The 25,941-nt window shown below is 28.8% G+C and overlaps 2 protein-coding genes across 3 annotated transcripts; one reads left to right on the top strand and one right to left on the bottom strand.

Annotated features, from left to right (window-relative positions):
- The first annotated feature begins 5,467 nt into the window (after positions 1–5,467).
- LOC106755845 (RHOMBOID-like protein 2) lies at positions 5,468–8,193 on the top strand. Its single transcript, XM_014638099.2, has 5 exons — positions 5,468–5,874; positions 6,613–6,776; positions 6,939–7,102; positions 7,345–7,595; positions 7,909–8,193. The coding sequence occupies exons 1-5, from the start codon at positions 5,588–5,590 to the stop codon at positions 8,021–8,023; spliced, it is 981 nt and encodes a 326-aa protein (XP_014493585.1). The 5' UTR covers positions 5,468–5,587; the 3' UTR covers positions 8,024–8,193.
- A 3,507-nt stretch (positions 8,194–11,700) lies between these two features.
- LOC106773368 (ubiquitin-conjugating enzyme E2 2) lies at positions 11,701–15,437 on the bottom strand. Of its 2 annotated transcripts, none has more exons than XM_014660068.2 (6): positions 15,283–15,437; positions 14,638–14,771; positions 14,472–14,497; positions 13,885–13,974; positions 13,717–13,805; positions 11,701–12,123 (listed from the first exon to the last, which is right to left on the bottom strand). In XM_014660068.2, the coding sequence occupies exons 2-6, from the start codon at positions 14,760–14,762 to the stop codon at positions 11,995–11,997; spliced, it is 459 nt and encodes a 152-aa protein (XP_014515554.1). In that variant the 5' UTR covers positions 14,763–14,771; positions 15,283–15,437; the 3' UTR covers positions 11,701–11,994. The 2 variants fall into 2 exon arrangements, with proteins under 2 accessions (XP_014515554.1, XP_014515562.1); XM_014660076.2 differs by lacking the exon at positions 15,283–15,437 and adding an exon at positions 15,129–15,260.
- Positions 15,438–25,941: the final 10,504 nt, after the last annotated feature.

Genomic DNA, 25,941 nt, shown 5'->3' with positions numbered 1-25,941 from the left:
GTAGAGATGACAGAGGAAATGTGTTGAGTGAGAGAGATGAAGGAGAAAGGGTTGAGAGGAATGAAGGAGGTGAGTAAGGGTTTGGGGTTTCTTTTTTTTTTTTTTAATTTTGAGAATGAAAATTATTAAAATAAGACAAGTGTTTTTATTTTTTTCAATTAGGGCTAGAGTAGAGATGACAAAGAAAATGTTAGAGTGAAAGAGATGAAACAGAAAGGTTGAGAGGAATGAGAGAGGTGGATAAGGGATTAGGGTTTTTTTTTTTATTTTGAGAATGAAAATTATTAAAATACCCTTAACCTTAAAACTTAGAATTCAATATATAAGGGTATTTTTGTCTACTAAAACCCGGTACACATTGCTAAAATGTACCAACTGAAAAACAGGCGTACGCAAGTTAGCAAACCCCTATAAAAGTGATGTAATAAATGCAGGTCAATGAAAAAGTCTAATTATTTTAGCTATGTTTTCTATTTTCAGTAACTATGATGGATTTTTACCTTTTAATCTAATCATCATGTTAGAGCTATCAAAATTGGTCATAACTCGTGGGTTAATCCAGTCCACCACTAGTTCGGGTTGGATTGGATTTGAAAAAATTGTATTTTTTTAATGCGGGTCAGATTTCAACTCGGCTAATTTAAACCAAGTTCATGTAAGTTGAACCTGTGGTGGGCCGAGTTGGCCCACCAATCCACCTACCTAATTTTATTTTTTTAAAATTTAATTTTAATTTCATAAAATGATATTTATTATTATTTTTTTTAATCGAAAAAATTATTTAAGTTTCCTATTTTCAAAATTAATTAAATACTAATGTTGGAAGTGAAATTTGGGAGTGAAATTTGTTTATATTTGAATTATAGAAATTTTGTAATTTTTTATTTAAAAAAATTGTAATTAAGTGAACCGCTCAAGTCGTTTACCTACTAACCCGTGATGGGTTGGGTCAGGGGTTCGAATTTTTCTGACTCACTAATAAACAAGTCAGATTGAGTTGACTCACTAAGTGACTGACCTGTGGTGAGCCGAACCAGATCGGGCCAGATTACCCATATTGAGAGATCTTCATGGCATAATAACCTCATAACAGTGCTTATGAGGGTAATTCATGGATTACTTCCAGTTCTTATCAACATTAAATACCATATTTTTCTTTTTTAAAGTAATAAGTTAAACGTTTAATTTCACTATTTCTAGTAGTGAACTCTGATAAACATTCATGGGAAACATCATCCTACAATAAAAAAAAAAAAAACTAAATAAAAACTTTGATTTCAGTAAATTAATAAGTCATAAAATCTATATTTGAGATAAACTCATTTGACCGTCACAATTAAATATTATAGATCCTAGCATTTTTTTTTCTAAAAATTGTTTCACAACTTTATCCAATAGTATAAAAATAGTTAGAGATATAAGATTAGTTTTGTGATAAATATTAATATTGTTAATGTAAAGAATTTAACGTACAATCTCATATGTCCTCTTTCTAACATTTACTCTCAAACCAATTTTATAACTTAATTTTTAATGAAAAAAATTAAATTCACAACAATTTCTATCTTCTCTCCCAACTCAGATATTATAAAAAAATAATAAATGATCAATGAAAAGAGACAGTCCATATAAATATAATTAGACAAAGACAAATTAATTTGCCTTTAATCAAGCTTTCAAATTATGATAGATACATTATGTTTAATTTCTATTTAAATTTCGACCTTTAAAATAAATATAAGCAATGTTAGAAAGAAGCAATTATATATTTTTACTTTGTTTTTTTTTTTTAATTTATTCTTTATGTGTGTTGAGAGTGACATTATCATGTCTTGTATTTAATTTAATCATTTAAAATTTTAACTCAATTCAATTTTAATTTTTTTTTAAATATTTAGTTTTGTTTCTTCCAAAATAGGATCAAGTTAGTAATGGAGTTTAATTATTATTTATATATACATGTTAATTTTTTTTTTTAAATTTATACATTAAATCATTTCACCTTAATATTAAAATTAATTTTATTTTATACATTTTTATTTTAAAAAAATCTATTTTAAACTTATTATACATCAATAATATGAAATGTTATTTATATTAATAATAAAAATCCCTGCTTCAATATAAAAAAAAAAAAAACATTTCTCTTTGTTGATTTATTTATAATTTTAGTCTGACAAATACATTTACAAGTTCTAATTTGACATATTTAACTTAAGTTTAAAATATTAAACTAAATTGAATCAAAATTTTAAATATAAAAACTAAAATAAATATAAAACGCAAACTAACACTGACCGTAATACTGTGTGAATACATAACGTGATATTATACAAATATATGACACGTGATACTATACAAATACATGACATAATCACTGTCACATGGCACAAAAATTACCTGAGACATGACAAAAATTTCAAATAAAAATCCAGAAAACATAAAAAATTGAAAAATTACGAGCTTATTTTAATTTTCCAAACAAATTAGATGACAAAAGTGAAATTAATTATTAATATAAAGTAAATTGTGACTCATCTCATTAGTTTAATATTATTATCGTTGTTTATGGTAAATTATTATGTTATTATTTTTATTATTATTATTTATTTGAGATAAGTCCTTATTTTAATAATATTATTTAATACAATATTACCAATTTTATTACATGAAGTTAAAATCCAAAAAATTTATAAATACAGTATACATTTACTCTCACTCTTACAAGCGTGTTTTCTTACTCACAAGAACTCTCGTATCCAAAAATTCATACCTAAAATTCCAATAAAAACATAAATGTATATTAATATTCATATCATTTAATTTAAATTTATTTTTCATTTAATTTCAAACAAATGTCATCACTATGTTTAAGATTTCGTTACCAAATTAATCAAATCTCCGTTTTAAATATGACATTTTATATTTTTAATTATTAAAATAATAATATTTGATTGTTTTTAACTTTTAAGTTTCTTAATTCATTTATTTTTTAATTTAAAGTATATTTTTTTTTAGAAAAAACTATAACTTTAGGACCTTTTTACCACAAACTTTTTTCGTATTTTAAGATTAGATTTTTGTGTTAAATTAATGGATTTCTTTTTTAACCATTAAAATCTTATTATTTTGTGTTTAATAATTAAATTATTTAATATATATTATCAAAATAACTTTTTGGAAATATTTTACCACAAACTTTCTTTTTTTCTATAACATGAGAGATATAACTCATGCAAGACATTCTTAAATTTTTAAATATTTAAAATAGATAATTGATATTATACAAAAAATTAAAAAATATAAATTTATTGTTGTGAAATTTTAAGTTAAAAATTATATTTATTTTTTATGTAAGTTTATCTGATATCTCATTATTTGTTAGTCTTATTGAATGACAATCCCAAAGTACTTGGAATGAGTGTAGAATTACATTGGACAACAAATTACGTAACTTTTTGCTTTTTTTAGGAAAATTTTTATTTTAACAATATTTTTTTAATAATTTTTTGACAATGCATACATACATGGTAGTTTGTGGTTGGTCTGTTTCAAACATTTTTTTTTAAATATAAATTTAAATAGACTAGTAAAATAATGACATGTGTCCTATTATAAAAAAATTGTTAAAAAAGGTTGTCAAAATATCAAAAAAAAAATTTAATTATTGTAAAGGAAGTGTAATAAAAAAATTCTTTTAACCACTCTTTAAAACTTTTTGACAAAGCCAGTACAGTAATTTGTGATTAGTTTGTTTTAAATATTTTTTCAACATAAATTTAAATAGATCAATAAAGTGATAACACGTATTTTATTATAAAAAATTATTACAAAAATTGTTACAAAAATTGTCAAAATATCATAATCTTAAATAAAAATATCATATATTTCTTTATTTACATGTACTTTTCTTTAATCTTGTGAAATATAATAATAAAAAATATCATACATTTCTCTTTCCACTTATCATGTCCAAAATAATAAGTTAGGAATATTAATTTTAAAATAAAACAAAGTTAATAAAATTAAGAAATTAAATTTATCTAAAGAATTCGCAAAATTAACAAAAAAGTAAAAAATTAAAAAATGAAAATTGTAAATTTTGTAAAATGTTGTAATAAAATTTAATGAATAAAATACTATACATGAACAATACCAACCACATGTGAAATACCGTGTGCCGCTTCCACAATCCACTGTTTTTGTCACCCAACTAAAACTTGACACGTCATAAAGTTTTGTCAACATCTTCTATACCTCGTGATTTTCACGTGACGTCTTCTACCCGACAAAGACAAGGACTTATTGGACCTTTCGTGTCGCTTCAAGCATTCTAACAGTGCGACACAAACACACGTAAAATATTCAGTGTGTTCACTTTAGGGTGACAGGAGGTGATTGGAGGAGAGTGATTGAGTGAATTTGAGGATAATATTTTTTGTTGTTTATTGGAGTGAATTTGGAGGTAAACGAAAGTGGATTTTGAAGTAAATTTTTTTAATCTATCATATAAACTAAATCCTACACCAATTCTCACAAATTTTATTTCAAAATTCATTCTCGTTTACCTCCAAATTCACTCAAATAAATAGCAAAAAAAATTACCCTCAAATCTACTCAATCACTCTCTCCCAATCACCTCCTGTCACCCTCAAGTGAACATACCTGTAAATTTACTTTTTATTATTAAAAACATAACAAATATTATTCAGAAAGCTAAATAACTAAATTTATTGTTCTATTTTTATTTGAAATTAATCATAATATATTCACATTATAAATATTTATTCAAATTCGTTCCTTTAATATATATTTTTTTGGTTTATGAATAAAAAAACAATACTCATTATGGTTGATTCGTTACTTACGTTTTCATAAAAAGCAATCCGTGTTTTCAGCATTATCATTTAATCACATTTAAGTTTTATTATTCTCAATTAATTACATTTAAGTTCGTTGTCCACTATAGAGATTTTTAAAACTGAATTAAAAACATTTTTTTAATTAATTAACCGTATGATAATTTCTAGAAGATAAAAAAAAAATTATAATAATGATGGCATTTCATAATCTGAAAAGTCAATTCTTTTTGCAAGTAATAACATTTTTTTTTTCATTTCTTAACTTACAAGAAAATTGTTTTCTAAAGGCAAAATTCTATCTTGTATTCCAATATTAGCATTATTTTCTTACGTGACACTACAAACACACCTCCACCAATTATTAAATTAAAAAAATAACATTAATCGAAAAAATTCATATTTCACAGTAAATCACTTCAAAGCTACAAAGATTGAAAACATCCAAAGCATAATTCAGTTGATATGAGGAAAATTGAATGAAGAGTTTTTAGATTTTAAATTTATAATTGAAGAAAAATGAATGTTTATTGAAAAATAAGAAAAAATAAAAATGATGAAATGAAACGTATATTTCCACTAATGGTTGATGCGTCCCTTCCACTGACTTTCCTTTCTCTCTTCACTCAGATTTAAGGCTTATAAAGATTTCGCGTAGAAACATTAAGAATTTCAGACTTCCAAAGTAAACGCGTCATTCCCTCAGTCAAGAATTCGAGACCAAAACGATGTCGTCTGCTAGGAGAGATCTAGAGAGTGGAGGAGCCACCAAGAACGCCACCACCTATTCCGCCGCTCCCACTAACTATGTTTTCGATCCAGAAGTTCACTGGACCTCTTGGCTCGTCCCGCTTTTTGTGGCGGTTAACGTTGTTGTCTTCGTTGTGGCCATGTATGTCAACGATTGTCCCAGGAATAATCTCGCCTTTGAAGGGGACTGTGTCGCCACGTTTCTAGGCCGCTTCTCCTTTCAACCACTTAGGGAGAATCCCTTGTTTGGCCCTTCTTCATCTACGTAAGAGCTCCATCATCCATTGTTTTTTTTTTTCGTTGGTTTAACTTTATTTTTTCTTCTTGATGCTGGATTTCTTTCGGTTTGTTCGGTGCTGAAATTTGCTTCATTTCATGAATTGGGTGTGGGGTTTTTGTGATCTACTTCTGTTGTTGTGTTTGGGTTTAGTTCTGCTGGCATGAATTTCGAACTGTTGTCTTTGTGGTCAAGTTTGATCTTACAGAAGTCAAAATTTATTTTTGATAAAGGAAATTCAGATGGGTAGAATGCGTTTTAGGACCTCTTTTTTTAATTTTTGGTCAAAGTTGATCTTTGATCTTGTTATAGGTATAAGCATTGTATTTTGCTATAATCAGTGAATTTTTACTCTTCGAAATTTAGATATTTGGGTGAGGGACGAAATTCATCCATTATCTAAAATAGAAGGACAAAAATTAAGACAAATTTTGAATTAAATTAATAGATGGATTTTCTGTCTTTTATTATATAATCACAAATTTTTATTTCTCAATTTTTACAGTTCTGGATGCTTGCTTTGCTAGTGATAATCTAAATCATTTTTATCCTTCTACTCTTTGGTGTTAAATAATTAATAAAATAAATGAAGTAATGACATCTATTTTTAGGCCATGATGACTGGTTTTTTTTCATTTGTTTAAATTGAAGCTTTTTGCCCCAACTCTTGGCAAGTATGGTGGTATAGAGATATTTACTGATTAAATTTTTGCTTCATTTTTTAAGCTTATCTAAGATGGGAGCACTTCGGTGGTATGACGTTGTGAATCAGCATGAAGGATGGAGACTTGTGACTTGCATTTGGTTGCATGCAGGAATTGTTCATTTGGCTGCAAACATGTTGAGTCTGGTCTTCATTGGCATTCGCCTTGAACAACAATTTGGGTTCGGTATGTTTCTCTTTTCCAGGTTATAGTTTGAATTATACACAATTTTGAACAAAGGCATACAAAGTAGCATGGTTACTCATTTGGAAGTGTTCATCTTCTTTTGTGTTCTTCAAGTTTTACCTTCAAATGGTTGTGGCCTCACGTTTGTGAAAATGTTGGCAGTGAGGATAGGAATCATTTACTTGTTGTCTGGATTCGGCGGGAGTGTACTATCTTCTCTATTCATCAGAAACAACATATCTGTTGGTGCTTCTGGTGCTCTTTTTGGACTTCTTGGAGCAATGCTTTCAGAACTCATCACAAACTGGAGTATTTATACTAATAAGGTGAGTATAGAGTCATCAGTTCCCATCCTATTTCTTTATTCAGTACGCTTGTTATGGAAAGTTTTTGACGACTTCCTGTGTGCGTCATCATGAATCTTGATAGGTTAATTTTATGTACCCTCTTCAAAACTGAATTCGTGAATACCCCTTTTAGTTATGGTCTTCTGAGTATTTTATTTTTCTTGGATAGTATATTTCAGATGATAATTCTAAGTTCCTAACCCTCTCTCTGCATTTTGCAGGCAGCTGCTTTGTTCACACTGCTGTTTATTATTGTCATCAATCTTGCCATTGGAATGTTGCCCCACGTTGATAACTTTGCTCATATTGGGGGATTCCTCACAGGATTTCTCCTTGGTTTTGTTTTGCTGCTCCGCCCTCAATTTGGGTGGTTAGAACAACGACGTTTCCCAGCCGGTGTTCGCCTCAAGTCAAAATACAAGCCTTACCAATATGTTCTATGGACTGTCTCTCTTATTTTACTGATTGTCGGGTGAGTTCATTTCTTGAATCCTCATAACCATAACTCAGATAAACTACTGTCATGAATCATAATTCAGCTGGTTTTGGTATATGAGAAGAAATTATTAGTTTGCTACATGAGATTATACTAAATCTTAATTTGATCTTTAGAGATTCTGTTCTCATGGCTGTTATGAAATGGAAAACTGGTTATTTGTTTGCATAATCCACTCCACAGCAGCCAATACTGAGTGCTTTAGTCTGTCTCAACTCATGCATTTCTATTGTTATCACAGCAATGTAGATGTTCTCTAATCATATTGAATTTATTTGTTGAATTATAGGTTATCTATTGCTCTGGTGATGCTATTTCGAGGTGAGAGTGGATATGATCATTGTCATTGGTGTCACTATCTAACATGTGTTCCAACTTCTAGATGGAAATGCGATGACAACTAAAGAAAGGACATAAGCTATCCGTCTTATATTTGTAGCTATAGCTCTTACAAATTTAGTTGTTATTTCTTTTTTCTTGGTTATTTTCCTGTCAAAAAGCAGTTATTGATTTGACAATGGCTTTATTTGTATTATAATTATAAATATATAAAGGAATTTATTTGTACATGAAATTCATTGGTCAATTTATTTCTATTGTTTAGTTCTTTCTGACTCTAAATTTATCCCTCCCCTATAATCTTTATAATCTCCTACAATAGACTGTACAGTCTTTTTCAATGCCTTTGATTCTCGTTCAACTCGTTCAGAAACATGCATCAAAACTTCACGTTCACACACTAGCACCATTCGGTATTTTGTTCTATCTAACCACAATATTACCCAGTTATAGATAATTAACAAATTAACCTTACATCAATATGATTTATTTGGCTTTGTCATATAATTTATTTATTTTTTGTTTTGACTATTGCGCGATTTTGATCTATCAACTATGGTTTTTATGCTTGGTTCCTTAAGTTCTTAATTATTCTAGAAAAGTTTTCTCTTCAGTATTGCTCTACACGACCAAACGTACTACCGGATTTTATAGGTTGAAGTGTTGATTTTGAAGATGATAGAATTTTGGAATAGTGTTTTGATTAGTGTTTTCATTCCTTCTTTCCTTTTCTCTTTCTCTCCTTTCCTCTCATACCTCAACTAAATCATCCACTTGAAGAAAAATATCACCAAGTCTCGGCTTGGAACGATGGAAAGGCAAGGAAAATGTGTGAAAAAAACATAGTACAATGTTCAAAGCTTTCCACATAATGAAGCAAGATTTGTGTGTAAATGCTTTAAAAAACATTTCACTCTCTAATTTTATTTTTCAATTCCCTGTTAAGTAGTTTAAGAGTATAAATGATTTGATGACGATACTCAACTATTTTATTTATAAAAAATTCAATTATAAATGGATTTGATGTTAATTAAATTTTATTTTATAAAAAATCATTATTTCTTTAAAATCTTTTTCTAGAACTTTCTATGTCTTTTTTCTAACTTTTGAAGTCTGTATTTTATCTATTTGACGATCAAAGATAACGCGTGGAGTTAGGACTAAAAGGTCTACAATCTTATCGAATCAGAGTCTTGAACAAAGTAAGTTCATATGTTATTCTTCTTTTAGATGTTTTAAAAAATTTCTTTGCATGTGACGTTAAAGAACTCAAGATGAATCTTTACTTGGTTAGAATTGTTATGATGTGCTCTAATTGTTTATTAGAATTCTCTATATGCAAGTAGAACAACTTGGTGAAGTAGAGTTTGTAAAGCTTGTGAGAGTTGAACCTGTTTTGGAGTTTAGGAGCGTTTATCCAAGAATAGGAAGTTAGATTAAGTCTAAATAGTATTTTAATTGTGTTTTGATATGATGAATCATTTATGAAAGTGTGATTAATATGGTGATATGTAACTACTTGATTCTATATTTGTGTATGTGTGTTAATCTAATAAATCTAATTGGGTATCTAAATGCTTGAGGTGGGCGTTATAGTCTTTGAGTTAGAAATGACCACATATTGGTCTTTCTTAGGTATAATAGATATACAATTTGGTATGTTAAGTTAAAAACTAGTTAATATTGTTGATTTTAATCATGTTTGACATGTGAACTGCGATTTTGTGAAAGTTAAAACTTGGTATGTTAGACTGAATTAGTAGATTGTTTAATTGGATGTTGTACTTATTAGTAAATTGCTTGAATTGAATATGTGATTTGTGAAATTGATTTGGCTATAATAGGATATCTGATTCGCTTTGTCTAAAGCTTAATTTAAACTATAACATGGTATTTTGCATGAAAGAAAAGATGGAATCATCTAGATAGGAAGATTAGATAATCTAGTATAGAGAAATAAAGAATTTGCTTTCTAGTATAGCTTTGGACGACATTACAACATCATTGGACCCTAAATTGAAATTGGAAGTCAGTGAACTTCAATGGCTATAGTGTTGAACACCACCTTAGATTGTTGGAAGCTCACTTGGTAGTGAATTCCATTGGTTCAGGGCATTGGGCTTCTTGCTAAGACAATTGGAAGCTCACTTGACAATGAGTACAGGGGGATTTAGCGCTAGAAACTTGCCATTGGACACCACCTAGGATTTTACTTACAAGACTTATGGCATTGGACACCAAAGAGTTTTTGCTAGGCGCTGACCTGTTTTATAGATTAAATTGCATGTTATAACTTTGTATGTCGTATATGTGGTTATCAAATAATGATGTATGATTTATATTTGGAAAACAAAAGGCATAGACTATGTGAATCCAACCTATTAAGAACCCGACTCACCCAGGTTAAACCCGTGGTGAGTTGGGTTCGTTCACCAACTCCAACATTAAAAAAATAGATTTTTAAATATGTTGCATGACTTTTAACATTATTTAGATTTTATTTTGTATTATGATTTAGTTTTGAGATGAATAATGATTTATTTATCGTCTGAAATGAGAAAAAACAAATTTTTGAAATAGATTTTAAACTTTTTGGATTTTGGTTACATATTAAAAAAATGTTAGATTGAAGAAAGAAAAAGATGTATTTTTTTTTTAATTAAGCGAGACAACTCGTTTAACCCACCAACTTGATTCAAATTTCTTGAGCTTATTAATAAGTGAGTCCTGTTGGACTAATTCACTAAGTGGCCAATCTATAATGGGTTGAGCCAAGTGACCCATTTTGACAACTTTAATTGTATATACTTTGGAATAGTTGTATTTTTCTTTGGTTATATAAGATGAGAGAGTAATGATTCCTAGCATGAGAATACAACTATGTTTGATGATGCATGGACTGTATTAGTGTGAAAGTTGAAATAAGACTATTATATGATTCTACTAAATATAAGACTATGTAAAGGAAACTATTTAGTTAAGAGTTAGAAGAGAATTATGTATTTTGTATGTAGTGTGAAAAGAACAATATCTCGCAGATATAAAAAATTTATCTTGTTTATCATTATATAACTATAATCCTTGAAAGACAGGTGAGCATGACATGTTTGTATGGATTAATATTTAGATTTTATAAGTAATATGATTTACATTTACACTGTCTTATCTTATTTTTTTGTGTTTGCGATATATTTTTTATGTTTGCGATTTATCAGATTGCAGTAATCCATTAGTTTGCACTAATCATATGTTAAATGTGAACATAAGATAATACAAATAGAAGGGTAGAATGATTGAGAAATAGTAAAACTTCTAATGATTAGTTTAAGTATAATTGTTTATGACTTTTTGATGTATTGTAGAAATCTTCCATTTGCTAAAAAAAAAATTATATATTGTAAGAAATTTATCCTAAGTGTTATGGAATGTTAATTTATATTATATCCTTATGTAATTGTTTATTGCTCAATTCCTAATTTGTAATAATTCAATTAATAATATAAATCTACTAAATTAAGATGTTACAAAAATCACATTTCCCTCCGCTTCTTTTTTAACCTATTTTTCTTAAAATAAATAACAGTAAAGCATATGTACTTACCACATTTGTAGATGATACCTTAATTTTGAGAATGCAAAGACAGGAAAATATTTTTGTTGTGAAAACTAAACTGCATTTCTTTGAAACGTTAACTTCACGGTCTCAAAGGAAGGTTGAAAGCAAAATCCAACACAAACAATGTGACAAGAAAATCATACAAACTGAAGCTAGTTTTAATAAGAAATTGGGACCATAACCAATTCAGAAAACTACAACTTATACATTGAACCGTGTAGACAATAATCCGATGCAGATTGACAGAATTCTATAATACATAAACTGACATGGACAATGCATAAACTACAATTGATTAAAGAAAAGATGATCCTAACATCCAAAACAGACAGACATAAAATTCAGTAAATTGGCACATTGTATTTCTTATAGGTAGCAGTGCAAACCGACTCATATAAGTCCACAAGCATTATGGTCAGCTTAGTCAGCTGTCCAACTTTGCTCCACAATTTCTCTCACTCTTCTATTGTACTCGCGCTTGTTCTCACTAAACATTCGAGCTGCTTCTGAGTTTGCAGGAGAATTTGCGTTGGGATCACAAAGCAATGACTGCCAAAGTAAAATTAACTTTCAGAAAATAATTATTAACATGCTGAATAATACATAGCAAGGATGTCAAAGGAGTGGAATCATGAGGATAGAAATTTAGTCATGCAAAATCACTTCTCAACCACCCTGGAATATAAGATATCACAGCCAGATTACATCAGAATGGAAAACAATAATTTACAACATGATCACATCCTTAATAAATAGTTTTTGTATATGCAGTGTGAAGAATAGATAGATATACCCCTTGATTTTTATGTTTTCAGAGGGTACCCCTTGTACCAATCTATTAATAAAATACACTTGATGGGTAATAATAATAATAATAATAAATGATGTGCAAGTAGCAACAAGAGCATCTCATGCCATGGTCTGATACAAACCCGGAAAAAGAATGGAGTAGAATTGAAGATAATGAATGTTATTAGAAATGGAATCTGCACAGAAAAAGGAGAGGAATCTACTTTCAAAGGTTTTCCCATGTCAAAGTGTTGCTCCTTTCACAAACTCAGTTTTATCAGACTATAATCAATTAACTAACTGATGATCCACCCCGACAGTTTAAGCAGACTGAAAATTATCGTAAACAGTGATAGTAGGAAACAATTTACCAGGAAGCACCCATACCAGGTTCAATTCCCATTGTCAAAAGGAACCCCACTCCCCCAAAACAAAAATAAAAACTATATATATATATATATATATATATATATATATATATATATATATATATATATATATATATATATATATATATATATATATATATAACAAGCTTCTATTTTATATCTTTTGTTCTGTAATTTTTATGAGCAAAGTTAAGATAAGTCCACCACAAACAGAAGGGTCCGAAATCCTTCTAAATAGAATATGCATGAAAGGAAAGAATGTGAAGAATACATCATATCTGTGAACAAAATGCAGTTTCTTAGCAGGTCAGACTTGAAAAAAATTCTTACAAGCCCTCATCCCCACAAACAAGGGAACTAATAAAACAACCGTTTCATTACAGAGTTTTGCACATTTCAGGGCTTAAAATTCTGAAATTACACTACATGATAGCAATGAGATCAAATATTGAGCTGCCATATGAAAGGATTGACAGACAAATATAATAATCCGTAAAAATTGAGAGCTACTAAATCAACAAAGAGCCTTGAGATTTGTAAAGAAAACAAGAAAATGATATTCTTTTAGAATATTCATCATGTCCAGAATAGCAACTCCACTCTTTTTTAAAATAAGAAATGAATGGTGAAAAAGGAAAGGAAAAAAGGTAACATTACAAGTGAAATAAAAACATGAATCAGAAAACAGCAAGGGACGTTTTACTACAAAAAAAAATGATTCCTAGTAGATAGCTCGTTCATAAAGGAAAAACCATAAGTAATTCTAGAAGAGCCGCAGGATCTTGCATTAATTTGTTCGAAATGTTGGTGTGGCAATGCATAGGTCAAGGCAGACAAGACCAAACCTCAACTGTAGAGTTAAATTATGTAAATATATGTGCTTGATATATTGGTTCTGTAATATACTAACAATGATATGAAAAAAAAATATGCAGAATTGTCACTATATTACATAAGATAATACCTGGATTGAAGTGAGTATAGCAGCTACATCATATATGGGACTCCATTGATTTTGTAATATATCCAAACAAATGCTTCCATCCGCATAAACTTTCCAGAGAAAAAGAAATGTCATTAGCAGCTAGATAGGTAATTTATGGAAGAAGAATCTTTTCAACCTAAAACTTACTGTTTGGATGAAACATTCGTGACACAAATCTTACAATTGGTGGCTTGTTAGGATAATCCTCAGTAAACTGGAGAGTCAACTTAAACGTGCCTGGATAACTCAAAAATATGTAGACATTATTGTGATAAAGTTAAGATTATCTGTGACTATGAGCACCCAATTTCCATTTAACTTTTCCAAACCATAATACAGCTTCACGAGTAAAAAATAGTTTAGCTCAATGGTCTAACTAAATATCTTTCCCTTGCAAATGTAAATGCAATCTCTAACATAACATAACAACAAATGTCTTATTCCTCTATGTCATCACCTCTGGTATAAATATAAGCAAATATAAATAAAGAATGTAAAGCTAATATAAAACAATGCAATAGACAGATTATAATTAATACTGCCGTATCAGAAACCAAATGGAAAAAGTGCAACAATAAAATTGTTAGAAGAATGGAGCCATGGTACAGGTAACCTCATCTAACATTACAGAATCATTAACGCTGCATACAATGTACAAGACGGCTAAATAACTGAATTGAAACATGTATCAAGATTGTTCCAATATAGGAGTCATAGTAAAAGGACAAACTCACCTCCATCCCACGGTGTATCATCAGGACTGCAATCCAAAGCAGACAAGAAAGTAGAAAGTTCTTATCCACCATACTTATACAAAGTGGAGGAAAAAATGAAATAAAACAAAGTGACTATATCAGACAAATAAACAGCACAGAGAAACTGTTATCCAATTCAACTCACCCAAATATGACAGCATTCCACAGCATAATGTTGTTATCCTGAGGGGCACCACTGATTCCTGCAGGTGGGTCTTGCTGCAGCCTTTTGAAATCTCTCATGAGCCTCTTCCTCGCAGGAGTCGACATTGCTACCACCTAAAACAAACAGCCACAAAGACAAAACAAAAAGACTTCAATTTTCTTTTCAACGACAACAGAAAGATAGGCAAAACCTAGTTCACAGCAAGACACACAAGCAAAAGGCCAGTTCAGATTCCAACACATCCAAACACCTGGAAAGTTAAGGGTAACAAACACATTTGAATACATAATTCGAGAGTATAACAAAAAATTTCACAATCATCCTAGGGCAAAACCTCACGCCAAAAACATGAAAAAGAAAAACAATTAAATTTTCATTAATCTCGAACTAAAGCTTCCTCAGAAACATAACTACAAACCCCAAATTAAAATACCAATCAGAATTCCGAAGAAACTTTAAAAATAGGGGACCTTTGATGTAGATCCACCCTCTGTATGAATCACCCAGCGTTCAGACAATAGAAACCGCAAATTGAAACAAACAATAGAAGGATATTGAAAAAAACAACGACTGAAACGCAATTGAATTGGAAAAAAATAGGAAAAGAAAGAAGAAATTGATGACCCGTTATGGTTATGAGTTGGAAGTATGTTGTGAATAAAACGCAAGATCGTTGAAGGGATGGATCGAGAACGATGGCGAAGAAAAGACTATTGCTTGAATCTTACGATATTCATTCTCTTTTCTCAGAATTTAGAAGATGGGTGTGTATTTGTATGGGTCTAATCATCCTTCCCTTTAAAATATTCCATATATTTTTTTACGAAATCCCAAAGTTTATTGAATTTTCCTATCTTAAAAATCATTTGTGTTTTGTCGATATTTCCTAGCCATTCACCAAATTCAAAACCTTAATAGTTCGACAATTACAAATATCTCTTGCTTTACTTAAAATCAATTGTTTTTTCATTCGCAACTTAAAATTAAAAATTCCTCCATATGTTTAACATGTTAAACATTTTTTTCTATCGTAAGAACTCTGTAAAATTGAAAGTTAGTTAAACATTTTTTCTATTATATTTTATTTGATATTGATTTTTTTAGACTTTTGAGTGTTGGAAAATAAAGGAAACAACAGTATTAAATAATTGTAGTTGAATGATGGTTATTTGGATAATTATAATTTAGTTTTCCAAAATTTGTTTATTAAATATTATTGTCTTGATTTTATATGTAAGTGGTGGTGGACAAATTAAACTCTTTAAGTGGGATTTGACTTATTTTGTACATGTAATGTAACTTACAATAATATTTTTCTTTCGATAATTGTAAATTGAAAAATTATGAATTTGGATATAATATTGGTCAAGTAATGATGTATTAGATTATAAGTAATGGTCATGATTAATTTGTTATTAGAATCGTTAGTTTGATTCTTATTTTATGAGTAACTTTCAGTTCATTCTTCAAAACGTTATTTTTTTTTAAGGGGTTCCAATTGAGGAAAAAAAAAATGGGTTAGAGTCAAAACTAAAGTAAATTTTGTTCTACTATAAGACTAGCATATAACTATTATATTACAATCATTTACATAAGTATGTACTTGATATAGATAGTCATATAACTACTAACAGAAACTATTGAGCTTTTAAAAAAGAATAAGATTATACAAAAGAAGATCATCCTAAAACAAGAATAAGATTATATAAAACAAGATCACACTATCAAGGTGATCATTGCAAACAATGAGAGCACACCGACAAAACAACATAAATGAAATGGTAAGTTAATGTAAAAAAAAAAAAAGTAATCATAAAACAGGTATAAAGAGATTGTCACAAATAAATCATTCATAACAATAACTGTATCACATAAAAGACTCATATTAGACTCAACTATCTAGATACATGTATTAGACTCCGACGAGTTATGCACTTGTGATAGCCTCTATTGTTTAGCAAAGACATTGACAATGAGTTTTACTCTACCACACACAAGGTTAGTCCATTAACATTTTGGTCAAGGTAACCTCATGCTCCTTTCACGACATACCCTACCCTTCTCTACTTGAGAATTGATGGTTATTAGAGTAACCTGATAACTTTTGATACAAAATTCATATATCAATACATACACTATCGTAACCATAACTAATCCTTCTTAGATTATTACCAACCATTCTCAAATGAACATCATAAACCAACCATCATTTTAACATTCACAAAATCACACATTAAACATACCAAAAGAAAATATAAGAAAATAGATTAATCATTGTTAATCTCGCTCAATGAGAATGTCTATTCGCTTAGCGAGTAGTGCCTAAAAGCACACTTGCCTAGTGACTAGATAGCTCGAATAACGAGATCATCACTAGAACTCACAAGCTTAAATTCTCCTAAATTCTCCCAAAGTCGCCCAGCGAGACTTGTCTCGCCCAGCCACTGTCAAGTCATTGAGCTCTCTAACTTTGTTTTTGCCTAGTGAGATTATTCTCATCCTCCGACAACCAAATCACTAGCTCTTTGACTATGACTCCACCCAACAAGTATATTCTCATTTAGTGACCAACAAGTCAGTAGCTCTTTGACTTCGACTTTGCCTAGTGAGTCTACATAATTCTGTAGAACATAATTATGCATATTTATGTCATTCCAAGCCTACAAATCAGTCACACAACAATCACATATGCCAAAACATACAAATTATCATATTGTACACTACTTAATGACTCAATCATTTCGATTGCAATTCCAGTCACACAACATACCCAATTTAAATATACAATTCATGTAAGTCAAATTCAATTATAACTCATCTCCAGATATCATATTTCATTAAACATCTTAATCACACAAATAAAATATTGTATAAGCATACAATTAGCAATTACAAGGTATCTATCAGTTCCCCTTACTTGAAAGACATACCAAACTACTCATTAACCCTAAACATGTCTCTAGACGTACAAGAATTTCTATATAACCCTATGAACAACGAAAATACAATCAGAGCACACCATTGGGTCTACCAATCGGTAGATATTGATAAGGAAAATTCAAACCCTACATGCGAGCCAAAAAATGTCACATTTAGAGAAATAATAAACAAACCAAGAAAAGAAGCAGAAAACATAATTACTTTATAGAAAAAACAAATCAAACAAAATTTACGAACTGGTCGCAAGGATGATCACCCTAATCATTTCGATCTTCAAAGAGATAAACGGATGGGAGAAAACCTAGAGAAAAGGAAAAGAGTTTTAAAGAAAAGATTTTTAGAAAAAATGATATGTTTTTAAATAATAAAAAAAACTCTCCATATACTTTAAATTTTTAATATTAAAATAATTATCACACTAATTTAACACATTATTAATCCTAAAACACTCTTACAAAATCTGTCAGAAAATAATTGAGTCACTTTCACAAAACCTGTAAAAAAAGAACTTTATAATAAAAAGCTATGAAATCTATATATGAAAATTCATATAGAGATAAAAAAAAATAAAAATAAAACTTATTATAAAAAGATAAAAATAACTCATCATTCTATGCTACTTAAACAAAAATATAATTTATTAAGAAAAAAATTTAATTCATTAAATATCAGTTTTAATATTAATAATAAAATTGACACAAATAGATATTTAATTAAGTTTTATTTTCAAATATAAAGTTAAAATTAATTTAATAAAGATATATAATATATTTGTATTAAAAAAATAGATTTTTTAACATAATTTTATAATTAATTTAATAAAAATATATTAATACTAAAAAAAATTATAACTTTTCTTCTTAAACATAATTTTGTACTTAATTTAGTCGAGGAATATTACTATTGAAAAACTTGAGGCTACTTTTTTAGGACTTAAAACAAGTGTTTTAGCTGTTTCATCTTTGAGCATGTACATATATATTAATAATTGTTAACCTTTATTTTTCAACATATTTAACTTTATTTTATTTAAATATTGTTTTAGATTGTGCTAAAGATTATCTATTGGTATCAAAATCAATAATTCATTTTAAAAAAATAAAATATTTTAACATATTAAGGCAATAATTAATTTATAATATTATTAAATTTATGAAAAACATATTCGTAAAAAATACAAACAAAATTTTAAAAATAAAATAATTTACATTAATAAAGATAAAATTGGTAGTAAAATGTATAAAAATAATAATAACTCAGCTGTTACATAAAACAAACCTTTTTATATAGTTATACTATAGAAAATACATGCACAAAGTTGAATAATAAAAATAATAAATTTATTATTATTATTATTATTATTATTATTATTATAAAAATAAATATAGTTTTTTTTGTAATTTTATTATAAATAGCTTTTATTTATTCTATAGACAGTTTCATAATAAATAAAAGGCTAAATTTAAAAATATATTAAAATTGGTAAAATCATTATTTTAATTTTAAAATTATTTATCTAAGAAATAATTTTAAAAAAATATATGAATAAAAAAGGGAAATCCTAGTTATAAATAAAATAATCAGTAAAACATATGCGTCTATGTGTATGACATTCTATTTTTATGAGAATAAAAAATAATATAATTATTGTTGTTATTATTACTATAATTATAAAGTTAAATATAAATATTTTTTGTAATTTCATTTTAACTAGATTTTATATATTTTATGGGTAAAGTTTTCAATTAAAAAAACGGTTAAATTTACAAAAACCAATTAAAGAGATTACAAATGAACTTTTTTCCGAAGGTAAATATGTCAATTACTCAACTCTTTATACAAAAGTAAATGGTTTAATAATGAATGTTTTTTTAGTTAGGGCTAGTACAGAGATCACAAAGAAAATGTTTCAGTGAGAGATGAAGGAGAAAGGGTTGAAAAAAATGAAGGAGTTTAATAAGGGTTTGAGGTTTTTTTGTTAGTTTTAAGAATGAAAATTATTAAAATAAGGCAACTGTTTGATTTTTTTGGAATTGAGACTAGAGTAGGGATGACAGAGAAAAGGTTGGAGTGAAAGAGATGAGAAAAGATTGGGAGGGATGACAGAGGTGGGTAAGGGTTTGAGGGTTTTAATTTTGAGAATGAAAATTATTAAAATACCTTTAACCTTAAAACTTAGAATTCATGATATATAAAGGTATTTTTATCTACTGAAAGTCGATACACATTACTAAAATGTACTAACTGAAAAAGAAGCGTACGCAAGTTATATATATATATATATATATATATATATATATATATATATATATATCCTAAATAATCATTATAATATAATATATTAATAGTTTGTATAAATAGTAAATATTTGTTTTTTTTAAAAGATATAGTGATGATTAAAAATTTGTTAATATATGTACGTTGGATATTAAAAGAAATATTATTTTTGTGATGGTTTTTGACTGATAATATATTAAAATTAATAATACCTTGATTTTAAATTAATAAAAAGAAACTATTTTAAATCACTTCAAAACATGAAATTTTAAATTAAACATTTTAAATTATATTCTAATTTTAAATAACATAAATTAAATAAAAACATTATATTTATTTGTTTTGATTTATTGCGGAAACCATTTTGTTTTGCGTTAATTTTTTTATGTTATCTTTTCTTTTATAATCATAATTAAGTTTTTAATTCGAATTTAGTACATCAAAAGTGTTTAAAACGGTTTGATGACTTATTATAAAATAAATTATCAATTTCCGTCTTTTGAACACTTAATGAAACCAATTATCTACATCAATAATAAAATTAAAATCCAGCTGAAATATTTTTTTTGGTATAAATTCACCACCATCTTTATTATCCCTCTTTATTTTTATTTATCTTTTTTCCTTTATTTACATTTAGCGGATAACAATTGTTTTTTCTTTTAATATTTCTGAATTGGACGTTTTAGCAGCTATGTTTGAGCTAAAATTAAAATCTCGAGATTTAATTTAATTTTAGTAGCAGAATTTAAAATATAATTTAAATTAATTTCAACAATACTCCTTATACTAATCTTTAAAAAAAGTATTCACTTATAATATATGTAGAAAAATAGATGATATATCATCATCGTCTTATTGACCTAAAACTCAACAATAATTATAATATATGTAAAAAAATAGATGATATATCATCTTATTAACTTAGTTGATTTTTTTTTTCTTTTCTTTTATAAAATTCTCCTTTTTATTTTTATTTTCAAAAGTGTAACTAGTGTCCTTACGTATTCAATTTTAATTCATATATATTTTTTTTAATAATATTCTTCTCTACTTACTTGTAGAAGAAAATACTAAACTATTTATCTATAAGTTTTGTATAACTATTTTCCTTATAATAAATAATTTTAGCGACATATTTAAGATTAAAATATTATTAATTTATTTATCCATTTATTCTTTTTTCTTTTTAATTTATATAACAAGTGGATGGACAAAACATGTTAGCATTTCAACAATTATAGGTTATGGGTATTGCTAGCAGTGTCTTTATTCTGTATGAATTATGATAGCATGAATGCATGATACTTCGTGTTTTAAGGTTGTCCTTTTCATGTATGGTTTTTTTCTCTCTTGCCTAATAGTTTTCTGTAAGTCACTAAACGCATGAGTAAAGGTCAGTTTTTTTTAACAACCTTGTCCTCTGTCAAATTTGATGTTGGTCCTCTTTACCCTGTTTTTTTTGTCAATGTCTCTTTTTAATAGCTAATTATGACAACTTTTTATATTTTATTTCTTTTCATTAGCTTACGGGGCATAATAAAAAATTACTGTGAAAATCATTATTTGATCTGTTTATTCTTTTAATTATAATACTATTCATGTTGAAATGTCACTAAAATATGTATTGAACCCTATTCTATGAGTCACTCATACTTCATTATTTAAAACGTCATCTTTTAGGGGATTCCAATCGAGGGATAAAAAGAAAAAGTCCAAGCCTCCAAAGTTTCATCTTAAATTGATTAAAGTCAAGAATAAAGTGGACTTGGTTCCACTACAACACTTTAATTAACTCTTAAAACTAATACCTTTATCATGCTTCATATTGATATCGGGTGTTTCGAGTTGAAAACCAAGACAATCAATCTAGATAGAAGGTCGAGACGAGTTGTTTTGAATGGAAATTTGAGATAAGTTCTCTTTAAGCAAAGGTTGGAAAGAGTCAAGTTGAACCAAAGCTCGGAACGAGCTGACTAAAGTCAAAAGTCAAAAATTGATCAACCCGGTCAAAGGATGAGACATGCTAACTCGAGCTAAAGATCAAGACAAGTTGGCCTCCGAAGGACGACATTGGGCCGAAGGTTGAGATAGATTGGTCCAAAATGAATGTCAAGACGAGTTGATTCGAGTAGAAGGTCTAGACAGGTTGGCCAGGGCCGACGGTCGAGAAGGGTTGGTTCGAATCGAAGGTGTCACATGCCCACCAGCTTCCGCTTGGTTCGTCCTCGAACCACACCGTACTGGGAGAGGCTAGGCTCTGATACCATTTGTAGCACCCCGGCAACTTACAGGGACTGTTGACTGCCCCCACACATCACCACGAGGCTTTCCAGTGTGCTTTATCCTCACTCGCACACTTTCCGGGGAGTTTTCTCGGAAAGTGTGCGAGTGAGGACAAAGCACACTGGAAAGCCTCGTGATGATGTGTGGGGGCAGTCAACAGTCCTTGTAAGTTGTCGGGGTGTTACAGTCGAGACAAGTCTCCTCGAGCCGAAGGTCAAGACAGGTCGACTTGAGCTCATGGTCCAGATGAGTTGGCCCAAAACAAAGGTCAATTCTGGCCCAACCAAATCTATCGAGCTAATTCCGACTGAAATTTGGTTGAGTCGACCCCGACTTATAGGACTTTTGTGAGTGTTTTGACCCTGTGAGTTTTTTTAATAAAGAGCATTTTGATCCTGTAAGTTTTTTTAGCCTCAACTAATGCGGGTCAAGGCCAAACCTTGTGGCTTGGTCCAAACTGACAACTCCAATTGTTATTATATTACAATTGTATAATGATGTCAACATTTAGTTTAAGGTTACCGGGTATGAGTTTTACCAAGAGTATTTCACACACACCTTAAGTACAAGACTTGAAATTCAAATTATGTACTAGAATGAGAACTTTATCCTATTTTTTACCTCTTCAAATTTCCAAAATTTATCCAAGAAACACACAATATCTAGATCTTCTATCATTAACAAAATTGTTTAGTTTGCATGATTATATATCTTCAAGTTCAAAGTGTCATTTTTCTTAAACAATAGCCATTTTCTAAACTTCACATATAATACTAAAGAGTTATGTCAATTGTTTGCTTGTCTTTACATGCAGAAACTAACTTACTACATTGATATAAGAAATGTCTTGTCTAGTGTGTGATATTTAAATTAGTTTTTTTAATAATCTTTATAAAGGGCCTTTTCTATAAGATAACTCTCACCAATTCCATATTTATGATTTCATTCAATAGGAACTCCTAAAGTTATACATTTAAACTTACATTATTTGAAGTGATCAGGTACATGTTACATTTTTTAGGGATTTCCTCATTTTGATATTGACATCCCCGTTGTTTGAGTCGAATGACGTTACCTTGTAGGTTTGCAGATTCATCTTTGAACCACTATTATTTATGTTCAATGGCTTCTTTACAAGCATCAACATGTTGATGTTGTATTGTCTTATGATTTTTGTTCTCTTTATAGAGTTTCACAATGACCACAAGGATATAATTGAGAAAATAAACCAAAATATTCAAATTTTGCATTCTGCAAGACTTCGAAGTAAGTCATCAGCCTACAAGAATCCAGGTATCACCAAAGAGCCTATGCTATTGTGCATTCAAATTTGCATGTTGGAACTTTGATTTTATATGCAACAGTGAACTTAGGTTTTGTTTGTCAATAAGGTCATTCATAAGAATTTGGGATTTTAAAATTTTGTTTCTATGTATATCTTTTATAGGTTATGGGTAATGTTATCAGTGCCTTTAGTCTTTATGAATTATGATAGCATGAATTCATGATAGTTCTTGTTTTAAGGTTGTCCTTTTCATGTATGATTTTTTTTATGTATGTGTATGTATTGCCTAATAGTTTTCTATATTTGCATGCTTAGTCACTAAATGCATAAGTTAGGATCAAAATTTTTTTAACAACCTTGTGCTCTGTCAAATTTGATGTTGGGTCCTCTTTACCCTGCTTTTTGTGTCAATGTCATAATTTTCTTTTTAATCGCAAATTATGACAACTTTTTATAGTTTATTTCTTTGTCATTAACTTATGGGACATAATAAAAAGTTGTTGTGCAAATCATTACTTGATTTGTTTATTGTTTTAGTTATAATACTATTTATGTTGAAGTATCACTAAAATATATAGTCTAAATCACTATAGTTTTTTTAGTGTTGAATTTGACCAGCTAAAAAATTTTACCTCCATATGTTATTTTGCATGATAGCACATCCCTTTCCCTATTGCCAATTCGATCAACATCAAAACTTTATCACGCTCCACGATAAAAAAAAAATATAAGATGGATTTTAATTCATAGGTAGTGTAAATATTATATATGAATTTTACATACGGATTTATAAAAGTGAGTTATATACATATTTTTACCTATCAATCTTTTTTATGTAAAATCCATTTGTAACTTTAGGATAATTGAAACAAAATTTACATATTGATTTACATACTAATAATTAATTATTAAAAATAAAAATTAAAGTTTAATTGCACACATTTTCATAATTTTTTATTGTCGTGCCTCTCATGTTCTTCTCACAATCATTTCTTTCCTATCTGTTTCAATTGTGAACCACACAAAATCAAATCTCCTAATCTAAGGATTCCTTTCGCAAGGCACAAATCTTTCATCCCACTCCCACCTCCATAATCCAGGGTTAAATCTTTCTAACTCTTCTTTTTTTCCCTTCACATGTGCTTCAATAATTTTGGTTCTCAATTCGCTCTTTCAATTTTGGTTTCTTCGTAATAGTATCTTTCGTGTGTTTTGGTGGTTGCAATTTATTCCATTTTTTTTGTGTTTAAGGTTTTTCAAGTTTTAGGAATGGTCGCGACTCTACGTCTCACGCCTCCACTACTTTGGCCCACTCACTATTGAGCTCGGTGTAGGTTTCTTAACTCTTGAAAATTCACATCGTTACCGCTATGTGATAGAGTTTTTTTTCCACAATCACTATCGTGTCTACTCACCTCCAGTGAAGGTTACCAATGTTAGGGTAAAAAACTATTGAATCATAAAGTAAATTGGGGTTGTGAGTCGGTAGAAATTTATTTATTCTCTGTGTATATTTTGGATTTTGAAATGTGATTCTATGTGTAATTAAGTGTATATTGTATCTAGGTTTAGTTGTTCTTCGATTTTTAGGATTTGACAGGAGAATGGGAAAATAAAAATTTACTAGAGAATCATGTTGAACTTTGGTGCTAATTTGAGAAATTGTTTTAAATCTTAACTTGATTTCATTACTCTTCTTGCTGCATTTTCAGCATATGGGTTATATTCTAACAGTATAATTTAATCCCTAAAAACTTGTACAATATTCTCAGCTTGGACTTCTGCCAATTTGATTGCATAGAAGACTATTACATGGTCTATTACCAATCGCCTAGGCAAATGATATGTCTCTGGGATAAACTACAAAGACAAACAAAGCCTCAATGTTGTGACACATAAGATGACAAAAGAGACATAAATTATGATCTTTGATTTCGTTAGAAGGACAAAGAAAGCAAGCTTTTGTAACAAAGCCATATACCATCGAATATTGTATATAACTATGGAGCTTGGAGCTAGGTTAGGTAAACATCACCTTGTATAAAATGACCTTTTTTATTCTCAGTTTATAATATTATTGGTTTTCTTATTCTTTTTTCTTACCTATTTTGCTTCTTTTATTAGGTCCTCAATCATTGTATGTTGACAATATTTGTTTAATAAGTATTTCTTAGATATAAATTGTCTGTTACAATATATGTATTTCAATCTATGTCGAAAAGTGTATAATTGTTCCAAGAAACAAGTTGACTTATCAAAAAACTGACAATTATGTTACATACGAATTTATCCGTAGGTAAATTACATACAAGTTTATCTGTAGAAAATTACATATGAACTTTACCTACAAACTTTTTCGTATGTAATTACCTACAAATTTTTTCGTATGTAATTATCTGTGGAAAAATTTGTATGTAACGTTATTTATGATCTTTTTACCTACATATTTTATCTGTATATAATTCGTAGATAACACTGTTTTACCTACGGATTTC

Source organism: Vigna radiata, chromosome 1, assembly GCF_000741045.1.
Source record: "Vigna radiata var. radiata cultivar VC1973A chromosome 1, Vradiata_ver6, whole genome shotgun sequence".
NCBI classification, from domain to species: domain Eukaryota; kingdom Viridiplantae; phylum Streptophyta; class Magnoliopsida; order Fabales; family Fabaceae; genus Vigna; species Vigna radiata.
The sequence above is the reverse complement of the archived record's forward strand: the minus strand, read 5'-3'. Positions and strand labels throughout refer to the sequence as shown.